Source organism: Stylophora pistillata, chromosome 9 (genome assembly GCF_964205215.1).
Source record: "Stylophora pistillata chromosome 9, jaStyPist1.2, whole genome shotgun sequence".
NCBI classification, from domain to species: Eukaryota; Metazoa; Cnidaria; class Anthozoa; order Scleractinia; family Pocilloporidae; genus Stylophora; species Stylophora pistillata.
This window is the reverse complement of record NC_142527.1, coordinates 1,463,992-1,490,200: the sequence shown is the minus strand read 5'-3', so window position 1 is coordinate 1,490,200 and position 26,209 is coordinate 1,463,992. Positions and strand designations below refer to the sequence as shown.

The 26,209-nt window shown below is 38.6% G+C and overlaps 4 protein-coding genes and 1 long non-coding RNA gene across 8 annotated transcripts in view; 3 read left to right on the top strand and 2 right to left on the bottom strand.

The window, feature by feature from the left end:
• Positions 1-2,185, top strand: part of LOC148722761 (uncharacterized) — a 6,163-nt gene extending 3,978 nt beyond the window's left edge. For 2 of the 3 annotated variants that reach the window (XM_088732546.1, XM_088732545.1), the window contains one exon: positions 1-2,185. This exon is cut by the window's left edge and continues 143 nt beyond it. In XM_088732546.1, the coding sequence (XP_088588672.1) occupies positions 1-958 (958 nt within the window). In that variant the 3' untranslated portion in view covers positions 959-2,185. The other variant, XM_088732547.1, reaches the window with a different exon arrangement.
• LOC148722760 (uncharacterized) overlaps positions 1-4,623 on the bottom strand; it is a 29,413-nt gene extending 24,790 nt beyond the window's left edge. Inside the window, exon 1 of the long non-coding RNA XR_015991514.1 lies at positions 4,488-4,623. This is a non-coding gene — a long non-coding RNA (uncharacterized LOC148722760). The remainder of the gene's footprint in view (positions 1-4,487) is intronic.
• Positions 1-17,545, top strand: part of LOC111327078 (uncharacterized) — a 22,432-nt gene extending 4,887 nt beyond the window's left edge. The window contains exons 2-27 of one of the 2 annotated variants that reach the window (XM_088732538.1): positions 4,197-4,309; positions 4,506-4,586; positions 5,021-5,108; positions 5,448-5,699; positions 5,872-6,009; positions 6,333-6,457; positions 6,626-7,137; positions 7,284-7,383; positions 7,543-7,624; positions 7,713-7,930; positions 10,354-10,536; positions 11,031-11,078; positions 11,183-11,332; positions 11,623-11,750; positions 11,838-11,928; positions 12,252-12,445; positions 12,558-12,766; positions 13,417-13,478; positions 14,059-14,151; positions 14,466-14,624; positions 14,857-14,925; positions 15,022-15,090; positions 15,223-15,274; positions 15,453-15,597; positions 16,000-16,134; positions 16,319-17,545. In XM_088732538.1, the coding sequence (XP_088588664.1) occupies positions 4,197-4,309; positions 4,506-4,586; positions 5,021-5,108; positions 5,448-5,699; positions 5,872-6,009; positions 6,333-6,457; positions 6,626-7,137; positions 7,284-7,383; positions 7,543-7,624; positions 7,713-7,930; positions 10,354-10,536; positions 11,031-11,078; positions 11,183-11,332; positions 11,623-11,750; positions 11,838-11,928; positions 12,252-12,445; positions 12,558-12,766; positions 13,417-13,478; positions 14,059-14,151; positions 14,466-14,624; positions 14,857-14,925; positions 15,022-15,090; positions 15,223-15,274; positions 15,453-15,597; positions 16,000-16,134; positions 16,319-16,737 (3,915 nt within the window). In that variant the 3' untranslated portion in view covers positions 16,738-17,545. Of the gene's footprint in view, positions 1-4,196; positions 4,310-4,505; positions 4,587-5,020; positions 5,109-5,447; positions 5,700-5,871; positions 6,010-6,332; positions 6,458-6,622; positions 7,138-7,283; positions 7,384-7,542; positions 7,625-7,712; positions 7,931-10,353; positions 10,537-11,030; positions 11,079-11,182; positions 11,333-11,622; positions 11,751-11,837; positions 11,929-12,251; positions 12,446-12,557; positions 12,767-13,416; positions 13,479-14,058; positions 14,152-14,465; positions 14,625-14,856; positions 14,926-15,021; positions 15,091-15,222; positions 15,275-15,452; positions 15,598-15,999; positions 16,135-16,318 lie in introns of both variants that reach the window. The other variant, XM_088732537.1, reaches the window with a different exon arrangement.
• Positions 17,546-18,090: 545 nt separating this feature from the next.
• On the top strand, positions 18,091-23,572 carry LOC111327802 (ribose-phosphate pyrophosphokinase 2). The gene is made up of 8 exons (XM_022932082.2): positions 18,091-18,286; positions 19,166-19,349; positions 19,936-20,034; positions 20,621-20,745; positions 20,983-21,037; positions 21,787-21,905; positions 22,240-22,399; positions 22,626-23,572. Exons 1-8 carry the CDS (start codon positions 18,165-18,167, stop codon positions 22,716-22,718), a joined length of 957 nt encoding a protein of 318 aa, XP_022787817.1. The 5' UTR covers positions 18,091-18,164; the 3' UTR covers positions 22,719-23,572.
• LOC111327809 (uncharacterized) lies at positions 23,345-25,880 on the bottom strand. Its single transcript, XM_022932095.2, has 4 exons — positions 25,293-25,880; positions 24,505-24,684; positions 24,151-24,270; positions 23,345-24,058 (listed from the first exon to the last, which is right to left on the bottom strand). The coding sequence occupies exons 1-4, from the start codon at positions 25,330-25,332 to the stop codon at positions 23,961-23,963; spliced, it is 438 nt and encodes a 145-aa protein (XP_022787830.2). The 5' UTR covers positions 25,333-25,880; the 3' UTR covers positions 23,345-23,960.
• Positions 25,881-26,209: the final 329 nt, after the last annotated feature.

Sequence of the window (26,209 nt, the reverse complement as noted above, 5' to 3'; positions counted from 1 at the left end):
TTTTATAAAGGAACATTATGCTGATGAAAACAAAAGGTACAATCAGCTGCCGACACGACTAATTGGTGATCAGGCTATTTCCTTGGGCCGTTATGGGTATCGGTTGATTGATGGTTTGGAATGCGCTGATGAATCACCTGGCCAGCACCTGAGGACTTTGGCCTTGGGCAGGATTGTACTTTACCTACGACAGGCCTGTACATTGTTCAACAAAGTGTCGACAAATAAAGCTGAAGTACTAGAGCTCAAGGAATACTGTCAACTTTACTTCAATTTGTACTGTCTGTTTTTCCCCAATTATGTCAATGTTACTACCTGGACAATAGCTTATGCAATCCCTTATCATGCATTGAAGATCTATGACAAGTACAGAATAGGGTATGGAATAATCTCCCTGCAGGCTAAAGAAGCAAAACATTCAGGGATTAAGTCTGATCTAGCTTTAAGTAACAGATCTAACAAAGCAGATGAAACTGGGAAATGGTGGCAGGTCATGCGAGCAAATTACATACGTAGTTTCTACCTTCCAGAACATCAGCCCATGCCCAGCTGTTACAGCTCACACTTCAAATCCCGTGTTCCACCCCACTGTAACCTTGAGTGCTATTGCAGTTGTGGCAGAAAGAAGGGAAACAGCATTGATTGTTGTGCCAATTGCCTTGAGAGTATGGAAGTTGTTCTGTGCGCGCAGAACAAACAACTCTCTCCAAAAGTCCTCGACATTCTGAAGCCTGTTAAATGTAGCATATGCAAGAACCAGTTTGCAGATGAAGTAACACTGACATCACACTTGGCCTCCCATGGATCCCAACCACTGATAAGAGCAGTCAACAAGGCACCAAAAGACATGAAAGTCAATGAACTTAAGACTGAACTGCGTGCAAGGAGACTTTGTGAAACAGGCAACAAGGATATTCTCGTGAGAAGACTGGAGGGTGCAATAGCGGATGAACACTAGGCCTTCTTAATTCATTCACCCAGTTTTAAGAAATCAAGTCATATATTTACAGGCAATCAATAGCTGTAATGTGCATTTATCATGCACCTGTTTTCAACCATTGCCTTAGGATTGGATCACAGGGTAACCTTAATAGCAGTGTGACTGCATGTACAAAATATAAAGAAATGTATGGGTATGTTGTCAGTCTAAATATAATTTTTTTATTGTAGACTTATACTGAGTAATGTGTACGTTTATTTTGAGCTTTAACGTATACATTACTTGATGTAAATCTATGATATCAAGACTATTCAATATTCCCACACATTTCTTTATTATTTCAAACATACAAACAGACACACTGCTTGTATGAGCACCCTGTGGTTGGACTCCAGAGAAGGGTACATGCACTTTAAGGATCCTTCAGAAAGTTTGTCATGCTTACTGGATATGAGATCGTTCCAGCCAACTCAGTGCAACACTCCTTATTTGTTGTCCATCATTTCATATCCATTGCACAATCCTGGAATAATTCTTTAATACACCTCCAGCCTGCTAAATGTACCAATTTCTGTTGGAGCCTCCTTGCTTTGTCCATTACAGGCAATAGCACCACTCTCCAAGGGAAATATTTAAATGCACAAAAAATAACTTTGCATGAAAATTGAAGATGCAAAACAGTAGCTTTGGGTTGGGATTTATTACAACATTGAATTTCATAATACATTTGATTTCCCTACAAAACACTTAAGTTCTGTTTTAAATTACAAATGTTAGAATGAAAATTTTGGAAAGATAAAGTTAACTTAAGTGGAAACTGTTAACAGACTTGAACACCAGCTCAGGGAGCTGCCAAGCAAATTAACTCCATGGCCATTTCTTATATGTATTTACATATGGTAGTTTAACACTTTCATGATCAGTTACATTCACATGGATGTACATGACATTGCATTTTAAGACAAAACCATATGTTCTCTGGACATGTCAAGTGAGTGCAAAAACAATTCTTTTTATTTCTTTGGCTTGTAGTACAAGACAAGGGAACCAGTTGTTTTTCCCTGCAACCCAAACAACCCTTATCAGGGAACACAAATGCTGGTCATTAAAATATCTGACCTGTTAATTAACAAATGTTTGGAGCTGATATGTGCAATAATTTTCTATAAACAGCTGTCAGCTGCCAAAAAAATTGTTTCAAGGCCATTCAATTAAAAAGAACAGACCCTATGGGTAAGATTTTCTGAGGGGCTCTCTGGCAGTCTTCGTTCTTAAAAATATTTTCTACGAGGTTGGGTTATACTGATAAGTTGCCTTTTACTCCAAGGAGGGTAATGACTTACTTCATCAATTGGGGGAATATAAAAATAGCGGGGATTAAAATGCAATGGTCCTAAACTTTCCTAAACACAAATTGTTATGTCCACCGAATGAAACTGTCTGTTCACAACAGAGCTCAACTGATTAGTTTCTGTAAAGACAAGTCAATTGCAAAGTCGTTGAGGTCGTATCGTTGTACGTAAAACGAAACGACTACGCATTCCTTGTTTCTGTTATAACAACACAAGATTGGGGACTTATCTGTTACCACAACGGCAGCTCGCCCATTCAACAGGCTTACTCTTTTCCCTTTATGCATTACAGACTTGTAGACTCGTTTCTTGAGACAGTTTGTGCCTTTCATCCTAACTGGCGAAAACACTTTTTTAGCAGTATTGTTAGAGGACAACGTTAAAACGATTTTGAGGGTAGTTGTCTTCATGTCACCACCATACCCAACCACTAAAACGCAGATATGACGAAAAATGGGCCACGGAATGAATAGCGTTATTGGAGACATCAGCCCAGTGTTCTTTGACCTTGCTAATTTGCTGTAAATCAGATTCCCCATGTGCTTCACGTAGGAATCGACGATGGGGCCAACTAGTTCGATTTTGTTGAGCATTCGTTCCTCCATAACGCCATTTAAGCCACGCATTCCATAGTTTGGCTTCCTTTTTGCGTTGTGGACCATTTCTAGCCATTGCGGTTGGACTGTCGACTTCAATAGAATAACAGACCGGTTCCAAAAACTCTCGTCACGCTCAGTTTGCCCTTTGTTCTCACCCAGATCAATTTCTTTTTCCGCCATTTTTTTTTTTCTCAGACGTGAATCCGCTGCTAATTTATGAACCCGCGCAGTTCGAAGAAACTAATCCGCTGTCTACTTATGGAGCCCGCGCTAATGGGAGGAAATCGCCGGCCCAGTAACCAGCGTGTCTGATTTCGCAATTTACTCTCAGGAATCGATAACAATTTCACTAATTTCGATTTAACTCGTCTGGCTTTTTGTTATTACTCTCGAGGGGCTGCTTAGGCGGCGAAATTAACACGCTTTTAATATTGAACCAGATTGTAACGTTGAGTGATGTTGACGTGTATAGAAGGTAAGAGTCGCTCTTAAGATTACCTAATATATTCATAGAGCCAATAGCTTAATGCGACGTTTTGTCTTTTGGGTTTACTTTGTGTTGACAACACGTGTAAACTTTGAGGGATCTTTATGACTAATGATTTTCAACAATCAGCAATTGGCTGCTTTTGACAGATTCTTATTTGATTGATTTACGATCGAATGACTCATTAAACACTTTTTTTATTTTCTGACCGAACAGAAAATATTTATTAGAATATATCTTTGTGTGGCAAGCGGAACGGGTTAATGAGCATGAAAAGAAGGCACAAAAAAGATATGAACTTGAAGTTTGCATTTATTAAAGCTTTGATTATTCTTTTGGAAACGTGTATTGTAATTTGTAGTTATATTCGCCTACAGTTAATGATTTGGTGCGAGATAAGATCCGATTTTAGTTCAGTTTCAATGTAAATTGAAGTTTACTTACTGTACTGAACTTCAATGTGCACCTTTACTATTCTTGATGGACAATGATTTCAGTTGAAGTAAATAATTTGTAGGCTGGGATTATAGATTGTTATGCCAATTATAATTAGTTTTCTTTGCTCCAAACCCTCCTACTTGTATGCACTTTTGTTGACTCAAAGAAGCGGTGATCTGTTTATGTGAGAAAAGCCAGTTCTGTGAACTCAAACATTATGCAATGTTTTGAAAGTAGGATGCAACACACTTTTTTGTTCTTTTGTGTATGCTTGATCAAAGTTTGCAAGTTATTGAGAAGGTGCAAGTTGCAGCCCTAGGCCTACATTTAGAGCTATATACATTCTTTTCAATCAACATGACTGGTTATTGACATTTCAGCTCATGAACTATTCAGAGTTTCGTGCGATGACAACAGCTCTTGAAAAGTACTACAAAGATGTCAAAATTGCAATTCTGACAGGAAAGAGAGATGCTAAAGATTTGGATTTGAGGTATACATAGATGGGAGAAGATGATTTATCCAAGCAACGTAAATTAGGATTCAATTAGTGTAAACTTAGCTGATGGTTTGATCTTAAAAGAAGAAAAATCATCTTGGTTTCAAATCACCTAATTTTACACATAAAGTCCATTTTATCCTACAACATATGTATTTCTTTTTTATCTTACCCTAATATCCTCCTGCAGGCCTTATTTATATGATGAAGGAGATCCATATGATAAACCTTTTCATGGAACTCTGTTGAAGATGCTCTCTGAGGTGGCAACGTAAGTTTGATGTGTTGTTATGTATCTGATTTTAAAATAGAGCTGTGTAGCTTGGTCCTAGAGCAGCGATATGGATTTGTTGCAAACAAATACCTTCAAATAATACTTCTGTTCTGTGTAATTTACAGTATTCATTCCTCCATGTAAGTGAAAGCCCAGTGTCCTGATGTTGCAATCCTAGGTAATGCAGGCATCTAACCCTTGTGCTTCTTCTCACTTGAGATCATCAAATAAATAATTAAGTACCAGATCACCAACAGGAAACTCTTAAAAAGAGAGTATCTAGAGTCAAATTTGAGTCTTACCATAACTCAGTGCTTGCTGCTCACGCTAGACTTGCACAGTACTGGTGAAGTACATCCATACCCCATAAACAAGGTTAAACCAAAATAGTCTCTGAGTTCACTACTATTTTTGACTGTTAAAACTTGCAGGTCAAAGTATTTTGATAAGCAACATGAGGATTTGTTGAAGATTTACAAGTGGTACAAGGCAAACAAAAAGTTGATAACATCACCACCTGTATGTTAAAACCTTTTGTATTTCTTTGAAATTCTTGTGGAAATGTTTCGCATATATGTCAGGACAGAGAAACTTTTAGGTTAGCCTTTGCACTCTATCTCCTTTACTTCTTTTTGTTAATTAGATATCAATGTTAGTTGTACTCTTTGTCAGACAATAGTAGAGGAGGAATAAGTTTGGAAACTAAGGTTGGCTCAAGGGGAGGGACAAGGGATCTAGGTATCGACTGTTAGTGTTGTTGTTGCTATTTACAAGTAATAAAAGGTCTTTGGAGAACATATCATATGTCTAGTTGTCGCTGAACTCTGATTACAGTTCTTCTGTCTAAATAACAACCAGAAAATTCCAATTTCAAACCCAAAGAAGAGTGACAGGAACTCTGATGGCCAGGACAGCTTGGATGAAGATGAAGAAGAGGAAGAACTGAAGGCACTCACCAAGATTCCTAAGCTACATCTGAGACCCAAAACAGCACCTTCAGTTGAGAGCCAATTGGGGGCTAGATATGTGACTTGGAATGAGGCCCAACAGCTGAAACGTCTTAAAAGACCCTCATCAGGCTCGAAACTATTGAAAACTATTGGGAGTGAGGTTAGGCAAAAAATGGCTTTGTCTGTTATTTTACAGAGTGCTGGTCATGATTATGTGGAGCAGTAGCTGAGTTGTTGTTCATTTTTTTCCACATAGCCCTAAATCTTTGACTCAAGTGGTTAAGGAGCAGGATGTTGACAAAGCTGACAAGAATATTTTTATGAATTTGTAGGATTCCCTTAAAAGGAGCCTTCATATCATCCCTTATGGACCCCACCTAAGTGATGGCTCTTATTTAGAACATGGTTATGTGCCTGGTGGATACTTGTTAAGGCCTGGTACTGCACCACCAGTGCTCAGGAATGTTAAGGTTTGTTAACTCTTTGGTCAGTCAATACCATAAATGAAGTAATAGCCACTGATAAATTAATTTCATGTCATGCTCAGAGTGGTTATTACTAGAACTTTTACGATTTATCATGAAACTGTTTGATTACCACTGGTACATTATGTTTGGTGATTGTACTTTTACTGATAGTATTTTTGAAAGGGCACCAGATAGTTTTGGGCTGAGAAAAGTTACAAAGCAGTTGGAAGTTTAACTCTTCATCAGAGTCTGTTTGTACGAAATTTACCCTTTGAGTGAAAAGAAAGAGCAAAAATGAACATTCATTGTAATTTTTTTGTTTGCAGAAAAAGGTGAATCCAGATAAGCTGAAGTCATTCATCCTTAGACCAGCAAGCAGCAGTTCAGCCCCATACTCTTCCCCAGTGATCTCACCCCTCTCCTCACCAAGGGACTCACCTGTACTTTCAAGGTGTGAACTGTCTTCAAACTATGACTTTCTATTTTCCTCAAGTATGTAGCAGAATGTGACTTGTTGTTTCTTGTGCCAGTTGCGTATCATTTAATTACTCCAGGTTAATTTCTTTCCTTATTGAAATACCATCCCTAAACATGTCACTTAATATATTTATTTTAGTAGAACCAAGTCTCCTTTGACAGCACATTACAGTCCCGACATTGTTAAAGAACCATCTGTTAAGTTAACTTCTGGTATCATGAAAGACAGAAGTAATTATTCAGCTATAGAAGAGGCAGAAATAAACAGTGAAGATGAGGTGAACTTTAACGACAACGAGACTTCTTCTCCTGTTGATTGTTCAGAAAAGGATGTCATACCAAAAAATGCGACTTCTGTGCAATTGGAAGAAATTCTAGAACATCAGAAAATGGAGGAGAAATTATTAGAAGAGCAGCACGAGTTACTACAGAAAAAACTCCTTCACGACTATGACAATTACATCAAAGATTTGGGTGCAGTGCAAGAAAAAAAAGTTGACTTAGAAACTGTCAATGGAGATTTGAGTGTGAAGAAACGTTCCACACCACAAGAGGGAAGGAAGACTATGAAACCTACCCCTGTTGGAACTTATGACCTCTCTGAACCTGAAGTAATACCTAGTTATTCCATTATGTACTCTGGATCAAGTACAGGTAGGTCAGGAGGGGTGGTTGGGTGGGGACTGTGATGAAGAAGCAAATCTGTTGAGAGAGAAAACAAAACTTCGTGCTATTAATTTTAGGTTCTCTCTATTGATCGAGAGCGTACTGACAGTTGCTGTTAATTTTTACTTTTATAGCCAATGCCCACAGTCGACATACATCAGAAAATGGTCATCAGTGGAGCAGTACAAGTGCAGCGAGACATCTCAGACATGCTACAGTACCTCCACACAACAAGTTAGCTCCTCAAATAAATTTTCTTTCTAAATCTCAAAAGCAAGAACTTTCAATCGGTTTTGTTCATTTAAAGCCACTCTAACTATCCTCTCTAACTTCTCACATTCAAGGCAAACATGCCAAATATCCTAACAAATATATATATCTGTTACCTTTCAGTGCACAAGAAGTAATCAAAGTAGACGCGGTCCTTGGAATGGTCACACCTATAGGCATGCAAATGGAGTACGACCGGGAGAGGGTGAGAACATTTTGTCTTCTGGCGTTTGTGTCTCGTAAGTTGTGGAACGTAACTATTTTATCTTTCCCACGGACACGTTCAATTGTAGGTAAATGGCCAAAAACTACCATCAAGTCCTTTGCAGCCAGCCAAAGTGGTTGCTTTGGGAGGTTCTTCAAAATCTTCTGCCCCCACCCCAGTTAGTGAAGAATTTTCAGTCCCCAACCGTCATAACCATTCTGAAGTGGAGGAGGGGCCTGGTAACCCTTCGCAAACAGCGCGTGAACAGGAGACATTATCTCCAGAGAATTCGTCCATCTCATTAGGGTAAAGTTTGCTCCACTCTGTCTTAACCTTAAACTACTAGTTAACGCTCTCGTAATATCACGACTGGACTACTGTAACAGTATCCTCTATGGTTTACCGAAACGGGAACTCGACAAACTTCAGAGAGTTTAAAACACTGCAGCGCGTCTTCTTACTGGATCTAAACAATATGATCACATCAAATCTTCTCTTCAAAAACTACACTGGCTGCCAATTGAATCACGAATAATGTTTACAGTTATTGTTATTACTTTTAAGATTCTTCATGGACTTTCTCCGGTCTATTTGTCGTCCCTGCTACAAGAATATCATCCACCACGTACTCTACGTTCATCTTTCAAATCACTTCTTACTGTCCCCACTATGAATTCTGTGACATACGGTGAACGTGCGTTCTCTTTCTGTGCACCTACATTATGGAATACTCTTCCTGATTCTCTTAAATCTGCAGCTTCTCTTTCGTCTTTTAAATCTGCTCTTAAAACATTCCTATTCCGGGTGTAGGTACTACTGACTGTTAGTATCATTGTTATATTTTATTTTTATTATGCTATGTAAGCGCATTGAGATTCTTAAATGCACTCATAAAAACCTTACTATTATTATTATTATTATTATTATTATTATTATTATTATTATTATTATTATTAAGGCTTTGCTGAAAATTAAGTTTGCATTATCAACGTACAGTATTCTTTTTTTACTCGGAAGGTGCATGTTTTATGGCCGGTGGCGTAGCCTGATCGAGGCGTTCAGTTGGTAAAACGGAAGGAAATAGCAAACGGTGTGATAGGAGGGAAGGCGTGAAGAAGCGAGGGAGGTCTGGGTCGCGTCGGGTAAATGACGCGACTCAACCCAAACCTCCCTCGTTTTTTCACTCCTTCGTTTCTCTCGAAATGTTTTCTCTCACGGTTCGTTTTACTAACCGAAGGGAACAGGCTTTGAGGCGAATTGGAAGTCGCTTGGTGACTGAAATTGTTCAGACTGATCCTCACTGCTCAGCCAGCTGAATATTTTGTCGAAATTGAGACGTTTATTTGGCATTAAAGGCCAGGGTTTTGAAACTTTAGAAATCAATAATTCTAGAATACAGGTTTTTTCTTCTTTTTTTCCGTAGATAAAGTATATTCTCTTTGTTTAAATCCATCTCGATATTTATGGCTTGAGTTCAACACGTAAGAAAAGAAAATATCTCCCCATCGGTAAACAAAAATTGTGAGCTGCGACAATAGAACATGTTCCACGAATCACAATGTTAGTTTTACTTGATTAAACGAAATTATCTCTAAGACATAAGGGGAAAAATGTTGGTGATGTCCTGCCAATTGATTTTAAGTGAAAGTCATTTGAGATTTCGGTTCAAAAACGTTTTCTTTACAGAATAATATTAAAGTCACTGACAATTGTATGGTAAAGCGAAACTCAGGAATCTAGCGAATGACATTTTGTTTACACAATCGTGTATGAATTAATTTTGTCATCATAAGACTTGTTCACGCTTTCGCAAGATTTTAATTAACAAAGCTATCCTACTCCTAAAATGGAAAACACACCAGTGTCACTAGACGCTTTATCTGTTCATAAATTGCCATGGACTGAGCGGGTTACCATTAATGATAAGCGACCTGTAGTATGTCCTTGTCCGAGATTCGATATTCGCGATATATCGACCAGGTAAACTGCGTGTCAGCTCGTTACAGTGTTTTTACCAATCGGATTGTTTGGCATTTGTGATATTTTTACCGTGATTTTTACAGCGTTACTTTACAGTCGTGGTCTTGTTCAACTGAAGCAAGGAAAGGTTTATTTTTACCGAATATCGCGAGCTCACATTCCGATAAATTCCATCGTGAAGTTCAGAGGTAAAATGTTTGATCTAAGTACAGGCGCAGTTCATTGTTTTTATTTGTTGATTGTTTGTAAAGCAACATTCTATAGGGATGTGAACGAAATAGCCTCTTCTATCTGTAGATTTAAAAAGTGAAAAAGTCATTACAAAAAAACGAATCTGGCTGTCACACCTGTTTTATGGGGCTTTTACAACCTTGTACGATTACAACTAATTATCGCTTGTGTCATGGATATAGCTATGTACGTGTCCCCAAACACTTCACAGTCATTTAGCCACTGCCTGTCATCAGAATAAGTCGACTTTTTACATTGTGTTCTGCCCTATTAGTAAGTAAGTCAGTGAAAGGTCGCCCCTTTCTTCAGTTTGTCAGTAGTGGCGCTGTGCATTAGATTCCGAGGTTTTATGCAGTTAAACAGTTCACAGCTCAGTGGTTGTTATATTCAGTTGGAGGAAAAATTCACCTTTCATCTCAAGCTAAGCTCTCCTTTTTACGAAAGAATCAAATTAATTTCTTCGAGACACTTACTTCACATTATTGTCATTTCACCATAGTGCTTTTTTCCTTTACCAGACCGGCGTCGGACACATCGGATAACAGATCTGTTGAACTCAAATATAAGGAACCGGAGCTGATTCCCGAGAGGACCCCAAGAGATTATACCGTACACTTCCCTCAGGAAAAGTCTCAAGAATTAATAACGACAAAGGGCTACAAGACTTCAGGTCCAGTTGTACCGGACACCATCAGATATCAGTAAGACTTATTGACAGCGCTTTCGAAATTCACTGTAATGCTTTCAGTACCTTTGTGTTTCCTCTTTAAGGAGAATGTTTATTTGAATAGCCTGTATACACTTTCCCTTTATACTCGATGACTGGTTGGATTTAAATACTGGAACCTTAACGGTACAGAATATTTCTGGTCAACTCTTGTGACAAACACTTTTGCAGAATAAATCAGAAAATGCTCACTGGCTGTTGTGATCTACAGTTCGAACTATTCCGGAAATTTTCGCATAGTAGAGGACATAAATGGTTTTGAAACATTTAACTTTGGGTAGAAACGTCTTGTTTTATTAAGTTCCAATGATTTCTCGAGATTTTGTAGACGGTCCATTAGGCTCAACTGCGGTACGAAAGTGCGATTCACGATGGAAATGGCGCAGAGCTTCAACTTATTACCTAATGCAGGATGCTCGAAACGAAACACTGTAAACTTATGATACTCTGCCGCTTTGTTCTGTGTAGATGGACCGATGATGGATTTGGTAACAGAACATACCTCAAGAAGCTCAAGTAGGCGCAAGTATTCCACAACTATTAGTCACAACAGTATCATCTTTTCATTCTATAAGACCGATAGGTTAATTGTTTTTCAATAACTCTGACTTGTCCGGCAGGGGCCCGACATCTCCGCACAGTCCGAGAAAGAAGGTTCAACAGCCTAACAATCAAGTGACAATGCCCACTGGCAGGCGCTCATTGGACAAACGAACCTTGGCTTCCCTTGTGGTAGTCAGACATCTTGGTGACGCAGATAGAAGGAACATGTACGAATGTTTTACCTTTCATGATTTGTGCGAAAAATTAATTTGTTATTTCACGGTTAAAAACTTCCCTTATTGTTCGTTTTTAGTATTTATAGAACTTATTTTTATACATTCTTGACTTGATAATGACGTCATGATAACGTGGAAACGTCGTCGATTTTAGCTTTCTATAGCTTTTTATCGTTTTTTAAATTTTACAATGTTATCAAGCAACGTTTTGTCGCAAGTTTTTATCGTCAAATATCTCACGGTTATCTGAAATTTTAACACCCTTTTTGACATCTTTTCAGTGATTGCATATCAGGGCCTCAGGGGAGAAAGCTCATTTTGGGTCTGGCAGGCGCCGAAGCCGATAACACGGATTACACCTACAATCTGGAGTACCTCTCTTTCTGTCAGCCTGTGGGCCCTAGGCTCGGTAAGTTAAGGGTTAACCCAAGTTCCTTGAATTCATGAATTTATCCTTAGCTCTAACTGAGAATTTGATGCTGGGTTCCTCTGAAAGGTGAATGCGACAAACCGTCAACAGTAAACTGGTATTTACAAGGAGAACATGGACTTTATCGCGAAACATTAAAGAGCCAAGCAGAAATTAGGTACGAACAATAGCTGATGTTTTATCTAAAGAACAGCAAGTTACACACTAGTGTTTGTGATCTCTCACACGCGTAGAACTCACTCACATGCCCACACACTTCACTCACATGTCCACACACTTCTCCCAATTGCTTGGGATCGCATCGCATATCACTAACGCGCAACCTCAGACATTTGATTCTGTCGTCATTTTATTCAATTAACAAGGTAAATATTTATAATTGACTCTAGTTGCGATCCATTTCCTTTTTATGATGCTTCTTCAACATACTGTTCTGAGCTGAGAAGTTTCTCTTAATATATATATGTCTCGTTATTTTAGTGATGATCTGAAATCTCGTCGTACCGATGTACGAATTCCTAAAGACAACTCCCTGATGGTTAAGGGGCGACATTTTGGTGCTGTAGATGAACCCAAACAACAAGAAAAGGCGACCTGGGAACCAAAGGAGTTGTCATCACCGTCCACTATCAGCTTGGACAGCGGTCACAGCAGTGTTACTACGAAAACCAAAGGTTCCAAATTAACTTACGATTTTTTATTCATTCTAAATAACAAATTAGGAATATTCCGATTGTTAGGCAAACAATTACTGAATATCTTGCCCTTTACTTTTTCTCCCTCCAGACACATTACGTTCCACGTCACCAGCTCCTTCATCGTCACAAGCTCGTCCTTTATCACCGGCCTCGACTGCACGTAGGGTTATCCCAATCCCCACAGCTGGTCGCTCGTCCAGACCATCTTCTGCCCGTAGCACATGCAGTACACATGTTGCACAAAACATTACCAACTTTTCGGTGCGGGACTTTAAACACTTTTGTGGAGATGAAGAGGTACGTGTGCTATCTGTGACAGTGCCATTGCAGAATAACACTGTTCTTGCTTCTTGTAATGCTCCTCGAAAACCAACTTGCGACAATCATCATGTTTCAGTCAATTCTAGAAAAAAGTTTTATTGATTGTGTGTCGCTCATCGTATAAAGTCTTCTGATCGAGATTGGTGATCGGTCCAAATGGAGCCCAGTTCACTTTAATCAGAGCAGTGATCAACAAAATGGAATGATCGTCAAATGTTAGTTGAATCCAAAGCATGAAAAAATGTAAGAAATAAAATGGCCTTCGGTAGGGCGTATTCATTAAAAAGTATGATTTTATCAACCGAGTTCATAAAGTAATTGGCCACCTTGAAAAGTTTCTGAAGCTGATGCTTCGAGCGTTTCGAGCCCTTTGCCGGGTGAAACATATTAATTGACTTTTATCCACGAGAAACGAACACGTTAGTTAACATTAGTGCGCGCGCAAATGACCCATATCATTTAATAAGATATGTATGACGCACAAGCTGTCTTACTACTCATGACGCTTGCGCTGTCCAGTTACTGCTCAAGTTAAGCCGTTGCTAACCACTCGCGTTTTTCCTTACGTTTGATAATTTGTTATACTTTTGATTGACTACCTTTTTTTGATTGACTTTTTATCCCAGTACTTGCTAATGGACGACTACATGCGGCAGAGAGAAGTCTGGGCAGCAGTTAACATTCAGAGGTCAGTGTTGCATTTGACGAGATCTGAGTCGTAAATCTTAAAACCCGAAACTCCTCAGTCATCTCTTTCAACTCTTGAGGGGTGGTTGATCTCTATCTAGTACACAGAATGTACATAATTAACAATTATTCCACGAGCGCGCGTTGGATAGGAGATGATAGATAGCCAACGAGGCGCGTAGCGCCGAGTTGGCTATAATCATCTCCTATCCAACAAGCCCGTGTGGAATAATTGTTTTATTAAAAACGCCCCCAAGATATTAGACAAATCTTACCAAATCTTTTTAGCTCCCTTTTAATTTTAACCCGACGCGCACGTTTTCCATATTTGTAGATTATGGCTCATATACCATAATGGCTAAGCCAAGAAAAAGTCTTGAATTGCATTATCCAATGATCCAGTTTTTAATAACTTCAGTTATAACGAGTATTGGTTGTAGAGTTTGACTAGGTTATGCCTAATTGAAGTTGTAGCTTCCCTTAATTCTTTCTCCCGATCCTGCGCCTTTTTCCTTCAGTTTAGTCGTATAAATGAACTTTGCTATCGCTATGAAACACTGTATCTTTGCTGTACGCCATAGGATATTCCGAGGTTTTATGGGAAGACAGTATGCGAGACAACTAAGAGTAGCAGACATTGAGAGGCAAAGAAAGGCGGCTGTCATGCTTCAAAGGTTGGTCAAACAGCATGTGCGACTCTAGCAGCAGCTCGGTATAAAGCTGCAGTAACTCTTTGAAATTTCTTTTGGAAACTAACATCTACCAAAACTTTTCAAATTTACCGGCGAGGATTAGCTCAGGGTATTGTCACGTTTGATTTATTTTTGGAAAATGGCAAAAGGAAGATTTCCGTCATTCCCCAGTGCATGTGAATTCAATATTAGAAAGGAAAGAGGTAATTAAAGTGGTTACCTAAAGCATTTTGTGGTGTGATATGAGAGTCTACCAGCAAGGTTGGTGTTAAACTGTCAATGTTTTGAATTTACAGTAACGTTCGCGGATTTCTTGCTCGGAAAAAGGTAATGGAGCAGAAAATACAGGAATATAAACCAAGTTCACGTGACCTGGAATGGGCTCGAAAGTACAAACAGGATCTGAAGAGGAGGGAAGAGGCTAGAAAACAGAAAAATCAACATGCCATGTTCATGTAAGTCACAGTTAGGTTTGTATTTTATTTTTGGGTTAGGGTTAGGGTTAGGGTTAGGGTTAGAGGTAGCAGGTCGCCGAATATCGGCTTGGGTTTCCCAAGATACCTCTCTCCGTAGTGAGGAGCATGTCTTAGCGACCGCCCGTCAACTTATATGTATGACGTTACCCCGCTCTGTTCCTAAGAACAACTTAGCTCACTTGGTATATTAGATATATTAATTATTTTGCAGGCAAAACAGAGAAGCTGACAAGCAGGGCCAACAAATGAAACAAGTGCAGGCTCATCAACATATTTTTGAGTGAGTAATGTAGTTTTCTTCTCTACTTATGATTATGTAGTAGGCCGCCCCTTGCTTTTAAGTAAGCGTCTGTTTGTCCGTTGTTCTTTTCCGTAGCGTGTTCCATCCAACACCAGAAGGTCCAACTAAAGCTCAAAAGAAAGCTGCTGCAATCACCATTCAAAGGTTACGTATATAGCTCTTTCCCATTGATCTAGTTACAAGTAGAAAAGTGAAAGAAACAGGTGTATTTTCCTTTTGCTATACCTTCAAACTGCGCTATTTTTTTAAATGCGTCCCTTTGCTTGCCGTCCATAGGTATTTTAGAGGCTGGTTTGTTCGTCGAATGCTTGAAAAATCAAAAGCAAAGGTAATTATGAGTAAACGTTACCAAGTGGTTTTTGATTGTGATTTTGTTTTAGAGGGGAACCAGTCACGATGAACAGGCTATTTCAGTTCTAACATTTCATTGATTTCTCGGAGGGAAACTTGCTTCCTTTCCATAGATGGCTTTATAGTCCACTGATTATTTTATTGTTTCCCTAAAGGCCTTGAAACGGACCTTGTCTTTCAACAAGTTTATCAAAGGTTACCAGGAACTTCTCTTCAGGATACAAAAGCGATATGGAATAAAAGAACCAAGAACCGCACTAGAGTTTAACGAACTGATGGAATATGTCGAGCGACTTAATAGTGAGTCTGTTATTCTGAGATAGGTCTGCTTTGTTGGTAAAACATTTTGTTCTTTTTCAGCACACAGTGTTTTATGAGTGGCAAAACTTGGAGAAGCGCTTCTGAAATGTTCAGAAAAAATCTCCTACTTTTAGTCTTATAAATAAAGCAGATACTTGATATGCTGAGCCTTAATCGTGTGACAGTTTGTGTTTCTCGATGAGTTAAATTCGCTAGCCATTTTGTTTGCGGGATAAACTAGAATTTTATATGAATGTTAGTTTCACATCATTATTAAATGTTTAATTTTAGCAATTCTAAATATCCAGTCTCGGTCAGATGTTGTTATTTGTTTTGTGAAGTAAGTTCTAATTATTTTTGGGAGAAATTCTTCTTTTTATTATTATATTATTATTTTTGCAGAGTACGAAGTAGCATTTGATAAATTTGCCACTGATGGTCTTTTGCAATATAACGACATCAAGGAGTTCTTCAAGTCTGTTGGCCACGCCCCGTCCCAAAAGGAAATCGACGAAGCCATAGAGATTGTTACAAAAAGTAAGAAACAATGTCAGGTAACAGGAGTGGGGGAGGGGGGGGGGGCTGATTAGATGACGTCAGATGTACCGGTAGACAGGTATTATTAAAACTCCTGCATTCAAATTGCGTGTTCTTGATTCTACTGATCATAAAGGAGCATGTCATATGGGACTCTAACATCAGCTTTGCTTGTTTCCCTCAGTGTCCGCTAAAGGTCGTGCTCTAACCAAAGCTGAAGCAGTTGAAGTATTATTTCAGATTTACGTTCCAAAAGGCACAAAAATGAAATTATCTGACGTTCGTAAATCTACTTGGCTAAATCCACTGGACGATGGAAGGGATATTATGCAAATGTTGTCTAAAAAAGACTTGGAACAAACCAACCTGCTAAAATGTTTGGAAGTTGTGGCCGGTGCAGGAAAGGAGAGCAATGAGATTCAGGACTTACTTCGACCGGAATCAGCCGCGGCGAAACAAAACGACAAAAGACAGCAAGGAAAGAAGAAATCGACAGTAAAAGTACCCCGCAAAACTATCCTGGCCCAGTATCCCATGCGGCCGTCAACACCGACTACAAAGTCGCCCAGGCCTCCATCGGCGAAAAAGCCTAGTAAGAGATGACTTTGGTAATGACCTTGGAAACCCGCTTGAGGGAAAGTGGACTGTTACTTCAGACGTAAAGAAATAATAAAATGGAGGTTATTTAGCTTCTTAGCCCTCGGCACGGCGTGGCGACGTTTCCTCGAGCACAGGCAGCCTAAGCTCACTACTAGAAAAGCGGACGTGACTCTTACCGTGTTGCGCAACGTTTTATATTTATAAAGGTTTGTATGGGATGTTATCGGTTTGCTTTAAAAGAGAGACAAAAATGTCTTGTTTTGAAATGAAATGGACTTACCTTATTGCCTTGTTGTTTTCTTTGTTGATTCCTAACGTCTCAGGCCGTTTTGAAGCGTTTTCGGCGAGTTAGCGCTATGTTGGTGTTCAACTGTTGGCTTTCTTTTAGCAGTTGAACACCAACATAGCGCTAACTCGCCGAAAACGCTTCAAAACGGCCTGAGACGCTAGGAATCAACAAAGAAAACAACAAGGCAATAAGGTAAGTCCATTTTATTTCAAAACAAGACATTTTTTCTCTCTTTTAAGGCAAACCGATAACATCCCATACAAACCTTTATAAATATAAAACGTTGCGCAACACAGTAAGAGTCACGTGCGCTTTTCTAGCAGTGAGCTTGGGCTGCCTGTGCCTCGAGCTGGTATTTCAGTACCTTTTTATTTAAGATAGGCGTAGTCTGAATATTATGAGTGATAAATTACTGTAGAATGAAAATAACTGAAATACGAAGGAACTTCTTAGTGATTACACTCGCTGTTAGACAGAAAATTAAATTGAAGAGATGAGGAATAAAAGTGAATTAAAAATGTACTATGTGTTTTGGAAAGACGTGTTTTTCAACTCTTTACCAGTCTTTTTAAAGCAAAGGGTTGGATCAGGAAGGAAGAAGAAGCCTAGAATAACAAAGAGTTGAGACCGCGCTGCTGGCTAGACTCAGCATATGCTGTTTTGTTTTATCACATAATTGGAGTCACGTTATTATCGTAAAATGAAAACTTTAAAGTTTAATTTACCCTTTGGAATCATGTGACTGTGCTGCACTCGAAAATTATTCAGTTTATCTTAGTTTACCCCTACAATCTGCCTCGATTCTGGCGGAGAGTCACGCCATCTTAAGAGTTTGGGGATCATGAGAACATTTTCGACCGCTGAGAAATTTTGGGGAAAAAAAAAACATCATTTCTGTTAATTCAGACTAAGAGAAGACCAGTCCACGGTCTTTTGTTAAGGAAAAGCGGAGAAAATTCTCTTACTAGGTCACTTTTTTGAGGCTACACAAGTAATGAGGACCCTGAGAACCTCATGTGCCTCCCCCCTCCCCCGCTCACCTCCCCACTACCTCCACTTTGTTTAGTTTGTTGTTACACGGCTCATGTGACCGCTCTTGGTACATTTGCCGCCAACATTTGCCTGTAGAAAGTTCTCAAATATGCCGAACATTAAGATTTTTGGAGGAAATTCTCATCAATTACTGGCTAAATTGATTTCAGAACGACTAGGGAACGAACTGGGGAAGTGTGTGTTGAAAAAATTCTCAAACAAGGAAACCAGGTGAGAATGTCTTGTTACCGTTTCCCTCGGTTTATGACGTCTTAAGAGCTCAACTTTTTTCTCACAACTGCAGCTTTGTGTCATAAAAAAAAGAAAAAGAAAAAGACAAGCGTAATACAGGGGAACAAACAGAAACGAAGGTCAACTTTTGGAAATCTGAAAAAGTGCTAATTAATAATCGTGGAATACCTTAGAAAATATGGGAAAATCTTCCATGGTGCTGCTATCAATCGTATTATTACCCTTCATGTCAGTCTTCTGGTGAATGTCTTGGTGAAGTTTGCTAAAAAAAACACAGTCTGCTGGGTTAATTGCCTAATTTGCTTTTGGATTTCATGTTTTACTGGCTACGTTTAGAACTCTGAAGACTTGTCAAGGATTGTTTCACGAACTGACTTGTTTCCCTCGAGCCTCGATTAAGCACGTGGTCACTCGTTTATTTGACACAATTCATTTTAGTGTTATTTGGACAGTCGTCAGCGTTTTGGACAATGTTTATACCTCAGAACAGTTGATTCTGATGTTTTCACTTCTCTTTTTGTTGGAAAGTGTTACATATATCACTTTCTACATTTTCAGTATTTCACGTCAGAGAGATGAGATTGTTTTTGCCTTTTATAAAAGAAACAGTTTTTAATCCCATCAACTACATGTAGAATAGACAAAGAATCAAGTAGTGGTAATGTTCATGTATTAAACACCATAAAGGAGAAACAGTGTTCTACCTGAACATATTTCAGTTTATATTAATTGTAGAAGGTTGTCTATGTTGTTCTCCAATAATGTAGTCAGTTCTTTAGGAAATTGCAACATTTTGAATGCATAGCTTCAGACTGGCCCGGGTACTGGGTTTCACTAAACTCACTCCTTGTTCTGTAGTGTTGAAATCGGTGAATCAGTGCGAGGAGAAGATGTCTTCATTGTGCAAAGTGGTTGTGGTGATGTAAATGATAACTTAATGGAACTGCTGATCATGATCAATGCTTGTAAGATTGCTTCAGCCCAGCGTGTCACAGCTGTTATTCCATGCTTTCCATATGCAAGACAAGATAAGAAGGACAAGGTTAGTAAAATTATGCTTTCTTTCCTTAAGTAAGTTTCATTCAAAACTTTGTTACTGATTATCCTGCCACAGGACTGGTGTAGTTCAAAACAAAACACATGATATTTGAAAGAAAACACATGATAAACCTTGATAAACTGATGTTAAGAATTGCCTCAATGGCCTAGCCTCAAAAGCACATGGGCTGAGACAAATATCATTGCAATCTTGACAGAGTTTTGACTAAAAAAATTAATGTATATGAGCACGATCCTTTGCAGTAAAGCACTATTTGAGCAATAGTGAAAATCAGACCTGAAAAAAATTTCAGGCCTGTACGGGATTCGAACCACTGACCTCTGCAATACTAGTGCAGCGCTCTACCAATTGAGCTAACAAGCCAACTGGGAGCAGGCCATCAAATTAATTCGACATAAACCTGTAGATGATAAATCTGATAAATAAAAAAATTAACTTAAACAATTTTAAAGCTATCAAAAACCACAGCCGATTCTTACAAATCTTTAATTTATCACTCAATATTGACTGGAAATGTTGCTCAATGGTTTGCTTAAGGTGCTAAAACTAGTAACTAAATCTTTTGTAGAGTCGAGCACCAATTTCAGCTAAACTGGTTGCAAACATGTTGTCAGTAGCTGGTGCAGATCATATTATTACTATGGACCTTCATGCTTCACAGATACAGGTATGAGCAGGTTTTTTTTAAATGTTGAAAATGATATCACCATTTTTTGATACTAATTGCTCAAGGCATAGTGAATTTAGCTGAGAGGATTATTGGAGACTAATTAGTTTGGTATGATTGCTCAGGCAATTATCAGAGTAAATGCATTTTCTTTCATTTTACTTGTTTTCTCTTAAAACATCATGAACTTGTGTGACTGCCATGTAGTGTTGTTATTGCTTGAGGTAAGGTGATTCTGGGAAGATATGGCATAATTGTCAACCAATATGAGTGGATACATTCTTGTAATTATGTAAGCAATTGTACAAATACCTATCATTGACTGAAACACCTTTTGGTGTATTTTCCTGTGCATTGATTTCTTATTGATGGTAAAAATTGAGTATGGTGTGTGTAAATTAAGGTAGTGAATCAAAAGATGTTTGTCTTGTAGTTAAAAAAAGAGAAGTATTTCAATTCTTACCTCCCATGAGTCATGCCAACCACGTTATTAAGGATTAAAAGTAGTTGTACCAATGGAGCCAGTTTACTTTTTGTGGATTAATTAGGTGAATTATCTATGATTCAATTATTCTCTTCAATTCAGGGTTTCTTTGATATACCAGTGGACAACTTGTATGCTGAGCCTGCTGTGTTAAGGTGGATCAGAGAACACATTCCTGAGTGGGAACGAGCAGTTATTGTTTCACCTGATGCTGGAGGAGCTAAAAGGTCTGAACTGCACGGACGTGTTGCTACTTTCCCAGCATTACAAAGATACTCAACTTGTATCATTGCAAGAGCTCCCTGGCTAGAGACTCTTACATCTTCTGTTTTATCAGAGCTTAATCTGAAACAATGCACAACACCTTGATCAACATTAGGGCAGATGCAGTTAACTTAAGTATCTTCTGTGTACATTGAAATTTTTTTTAGTTGGTATAGTTTTTGATTGTTGTGTTTTTTCAGAGTAACATCCATTGCTGATCATTTGAATGTTGGCTTTGCCTTGATTCATAAGGAGGTAAGGTTTGTAGAAAACAGCCAGCATCAAAAGCTGTGCCACACTATTTTTCATTGACCCCTCCCCTCCCCATGATGATTTTAGTTTTCACAATTTAAGGCTCTACCAATGGCTATACATTCACACATTATTGGTGCAATACAACAAGTGTCATTTTGATGATTTTTTATTTTCCAACAAGTAATCACTGCAGTAAGTTGCATTAGGAAATTAAATTCATCAATCACAGAACAAAACATGTAGACTGAAACATGAATCCAGAACAGGAAACTGAACTTCATCCACAGCCTCTTTACAGAATGACATCTGGGTACAAGTGATGTTCTGTTTTGCAGAAATATAAATTTTCATCTGAGCAAATAAACACTATCAATTTTGCATTGTTTATTACACAACTCAGGCAGTCAGAGGGCCAATAACTAAAATCAACCAATCAAAATGCTCTATTGCCGGTCCAATATTCTCTAAGTATTGGACCGGGCAGTGTCCCGAATGGTCCCGAATGATACCACACTTGTGACCCTTTGAACTTCAGTCATATAATAAATCTCTTATTAACCAAGCTTGCTCGGGACCATACTGGAAGAATATCGGCCCACGGTCTTTTATGTGCGGACCTCGCTACGCTTGGTCATACTGTCAAGACCTCGGGCCGATATTCTCCCAGTACGGCCCTCGCGCTTGGTTAATAAGATATATTTATCGTGCAGAAGATCATCAATAATTATTTTTTAATTGTTACTGATCAGCGAAAAGTTGCCAATGAAGTGGCCAGCATGGTTCTTGTTGGAGATGTTAAAGATCGTACAGCAATACTAGTTGATGACATGGCTGACACCTGTGGAACACTAACACTTGCAGCTCAGAAGTAAGTTTTCCACCACAAATTACACATAGGCCAATGTCCTAAGAGCATATTGATCTTTTTTTGATGTATGTTTGTCTTCAAACTTTTTCTAGACCTTCTATTTTGGATTTTGAACTTGTACAGATTGACAAAAGGATTTCTTTCAATGTCACCTGTGCCAGGTTAATAATGTTCAGAGGAGAGGAATTTGAGAAAAGGGAATTGAAAAGTGGTGGAGCAGCTGCTATGCTTTGTGCTCCCTCTTCTCTTTCTCACTCATCCCAACATATTTTTTTTTTCATTATGTAAGCAGATTTCTCAAGCATTTTAACTGTTCCTTTTGTTAATCCACCAGATTAAGAGATGCTGGTGCTGCTAAAGTCTATGCTATACTGACGCATGGAATATTCTCTGGCCCTGCTCTGCGGAGAATTGAAGAAAGTGATCTTGAAGCTGTTGTAGTCACAAATACCATCCCACAAGAAAGCAAAATGGAAAATTGTGCAAAGATTAAGGTTAGAAATCTCTTAACCTTTTGACCCCTAGAAGTGACCAGCATTTAATTTCTCTTTACCGTGAATAAAGGAAATAACAACCCACTAAAAGAGCTCTTGATCGTTAAACAAATTCTCTTTGTCAGCACCTTAAGAAATGTATAGAGAACAGTATAGAGAATATGCATATTGATGTTAGGATGTAAAGGGTTGCTTTTAATTTCCCCTTCTTTCTCTTTTTTCTTAGTGCATTGATATTTCCATGATCCTTGCTGAGGCTATCCGCAGAACGCATAATGGTGAATCAGTCTCTTACCTGTTCACTAATGTTCCCCTTTGAAAAATACAAACCTGCGTACTAGAGAGTTTGGGGTTTTTGTATGATGACTCCTAGAGTTAACAGATTATATTTGTTATAGTCAGAATAGCAATTCATACGTGTTCACTATTAAACAGCCCTCTGAGCTTTGACTGTTTTGACCACCTTGGCAAGTAGGTAAAAAATGTTGTTGGCCACAAATTGTAGCCATATTTGGCAATCAGTGTTTGGCAGTTGTGTGACAAGCTCTAGCCTTGGTTTTTCAAAGTATTTATGTTGTGGAGTTCAAGTAAGATAATCATATACATATAGTATTTTTAATGCCTTATCGGTTCCTGTTATAAACATTTGCTTCTGTCACCTTGAGTGACTTTGTGGTAAGCCTTGACATGTCAAGTGAAATTCACTAACTGACTACTGGTGATTTAGGCCATGGTGCTTGCTTCAAAGAAAAGGCTGTGGTTGCCAATCTAATACACCACACAATGATGCACAGAGTGCTTTTATGGGGACTTCATTTCTACATGGTTATTCTTTCATCACGACACACTTACACCATGCTTTAGCTGACAGACATGTGATATTTCTTAAAAATTGATACTAAGTGAAGATAAAACCATTAAAAGATTATGATGAAATTATACCAGTTAACTCTTACGAATGCAAAGTAAATAGCTACTTGCAACTTTTATTGCCAGTTTGAAAAGGTACAGAACTTTTGTGAAGGACAACAGGTTTAATTATCTTCCCTAATGCCCACTCATGTTTGCTAAATAAGGTAACTTTCTCTGGCCTGTTAAGGTTTCATCTGGTTTTACGTTGCAAGAAATTCATTAGTTTGCCATTATTTTCAGAACAAACAATGTTCAACTTTACTGCACTACTCTATTGCTCTACTGAGTCCTTAGTTTTTCAAAATCAAACTTCTCTTCCATATTTTTTTCGACTCAAGTTTGATCTGATTACAACAGGATCGTTATCTAATGTATATATAAAAAGTCCACCGTAAACTATGAGCTACGTAATAGAGAAATTTACTTTCCTAATGTGCTACGATTAATGCATTACCATCGTCAAATCTGCACATGGCATAGCATGGGTGACTCGTGGGTAACTAAATGACCAAAGATGGATCCAGTTTATAACTAGGTTGTTATTTTTTTCTTATACATGGCGTTGACTATCCGTATTGGCATCTATTAACAAAATGTCAATTTTCATTAATCTATCAGCCATGGTTATTCTGTCATTAGAATACATAATTTAAAGGCACGCCATCAGATAACGCTTCCTATTACGAGCGTGCTCTTCTGTTTTTCCTTTTAAACTGTATATTTCCTTTCTTGCATCTTTTGGGCATTCTGATAGCGAGAAAAAAGGAAAAAAATTAACAGAATTCTCCCACGTTTCGGGCGCTTTGTGGCAATCAAGAAGAGATGATAATGTTACTTACTTTTATGGCAGTGAGGTCCAAAGTATCCTGTACCATAACAATCACAGCGGTAGGAATACTGACCCATCAGTTGAACACAATAACCATTGTTCTTACATGGATCATCTTTACATGGATCCTCTGAATAACGACAATTAAAAATTTGGTCGTCAGCAAACTATGATAGTAAGATTTTTGAGAGAGCATTTGACGCATTCCATCCCACGTAACACTTAATCATGTCAGTCTTTGATGCCACTTACCGCTTACCTCGGTTCGAGTTAAGTTTTGGTGTTATTTTTCGGTGTTGTTCGTATGTCTCTATGTTTTTTTCATTGTCCAACCGGAAGTAAAACAAGCAATGTTCTTACCCACCTAACTGAAGCGCGTTATCCGCCAAACAGCTTTCCAGTGTTGAGTAATTGAAGGGATTGTTGCAACACAGTGCCTGATCGCAGCGACAGAGCCCATCAACCACGTAACATCCTTGATGCGCAACCGTGCACTTTAGAGATCGTATACAGGTTAGCTTTGGAGCTGCGTAGAATGCTGGAACTGCGAGATATGACTGAATTTTAAGAAGTAACCCTTTTTAAGGAAAAAGCGTGAAGAAACTGGGTAGAGCCTCACTCCAGTGAATCCGCTTTTGCCCACCTTCCCTTCCTTGTGCCCACGGTAAGCACAGATGTTTATTATGTGTTAAACTTCAAAGTTATCGGGTGTAGTATTACATTCTAGAATTTTATTTTGCCTAAAAACAGCCCTCAGAGGGTAAACACAGCAATAAAACGTCAAAAGCATCCCGAGAGAAGTTCTGAAACTGATATTTTAACTTTTTAATTAATCCATCGAAAGGGGAATAATCTCTTATTAAAGGGATAGATTCTTTGCGGTCTAATTTCTCTGCGGCGTTATCCAGGAATTATGTTTGCAAGTTGGTAAGGAAACGTACAATCTTTCATAGATATACAAAAAGTTAGGGTGAAACAACTTTAACCCCTTTACATAGAGATAGTGTTCGTAAGGTAGTCGAGCATCTGTTTGACGCCACCAGATTTGGATTATAAGCATTCTAGCTTTTCACCTAATCCATCCTTCCTAATCATAAGCTCAAGTACTAAACATTTTAATATTCGTATCGAGGACCAAGAAAGCAAACTTACCCAAGCACAGAATGACACAAACACTTGCAAACGTCTTCATGCTTAGTATGATCTCACGGAATCAAGGCTCGGCTCTGAAGGTGGCAGGGAAGGAGTGCGAGACAGGAATGAGTGGTGAAGTAAAGATTGTGGATTTATAACCTTTTGGCACAGAAGCAAAACTGTAGTCGGACTACCGGTTTGTCATCAATTGGATGTAAGCCAATCAAACGTGACAATAACAGGATCCAGTCAATCATTACGTCAACGTAAGATTGATAACAACTACTCAGTCCACTTACTGAAAACATTTAGCCCGGTAAAGTGAAAAAACATTCTCGCGTTATTTCTGGCTTTCAATAGAGGCCGGAACATTATCATTTTAGGCTGACTTTGGATAAGATCAAGCCTGCAGGGGAATTCTAAAACACAACAATAGTAATCCGTAACATAGCGGAACCAAACTGGTGTGTGGACCATATACACATCTTCGCCCGGGCTAAAAGTCGCACTTTATAGCTTCTACGTATCTGTACATTTTTAAAACAGGAATATTGGCTGATTTTTCATACAATTGATACCCAGAAGCTCTTGGAAGGAATTTAAGGTCAAGAGTTGGCTCTAAAGATGGGATTTGAACGTGATTAATGCCTTATGTTTGCTCACTATACTATTGTTCATTGTGTTTTATCAGTACCCTGCTGACCTTAATCTGCAGAAATAGAAATTGGTAAACTTCCAAGTTATTGAATAATTGAATGGTCACTGTGCACGGAAACAAAAATCCTTCAACTGAAGGAATGCGAGACAAAATGTCTTGCTGTGAAGCGAAAAGTTAAGTCCAAAGAAAATAGTGCAAGTGGCTGTTGATGTTTTAACTATTCCTTCATTTAGTCTTAAATGAACGGACAATCCTCTTCCCAGTGTAAGGTTTTGTT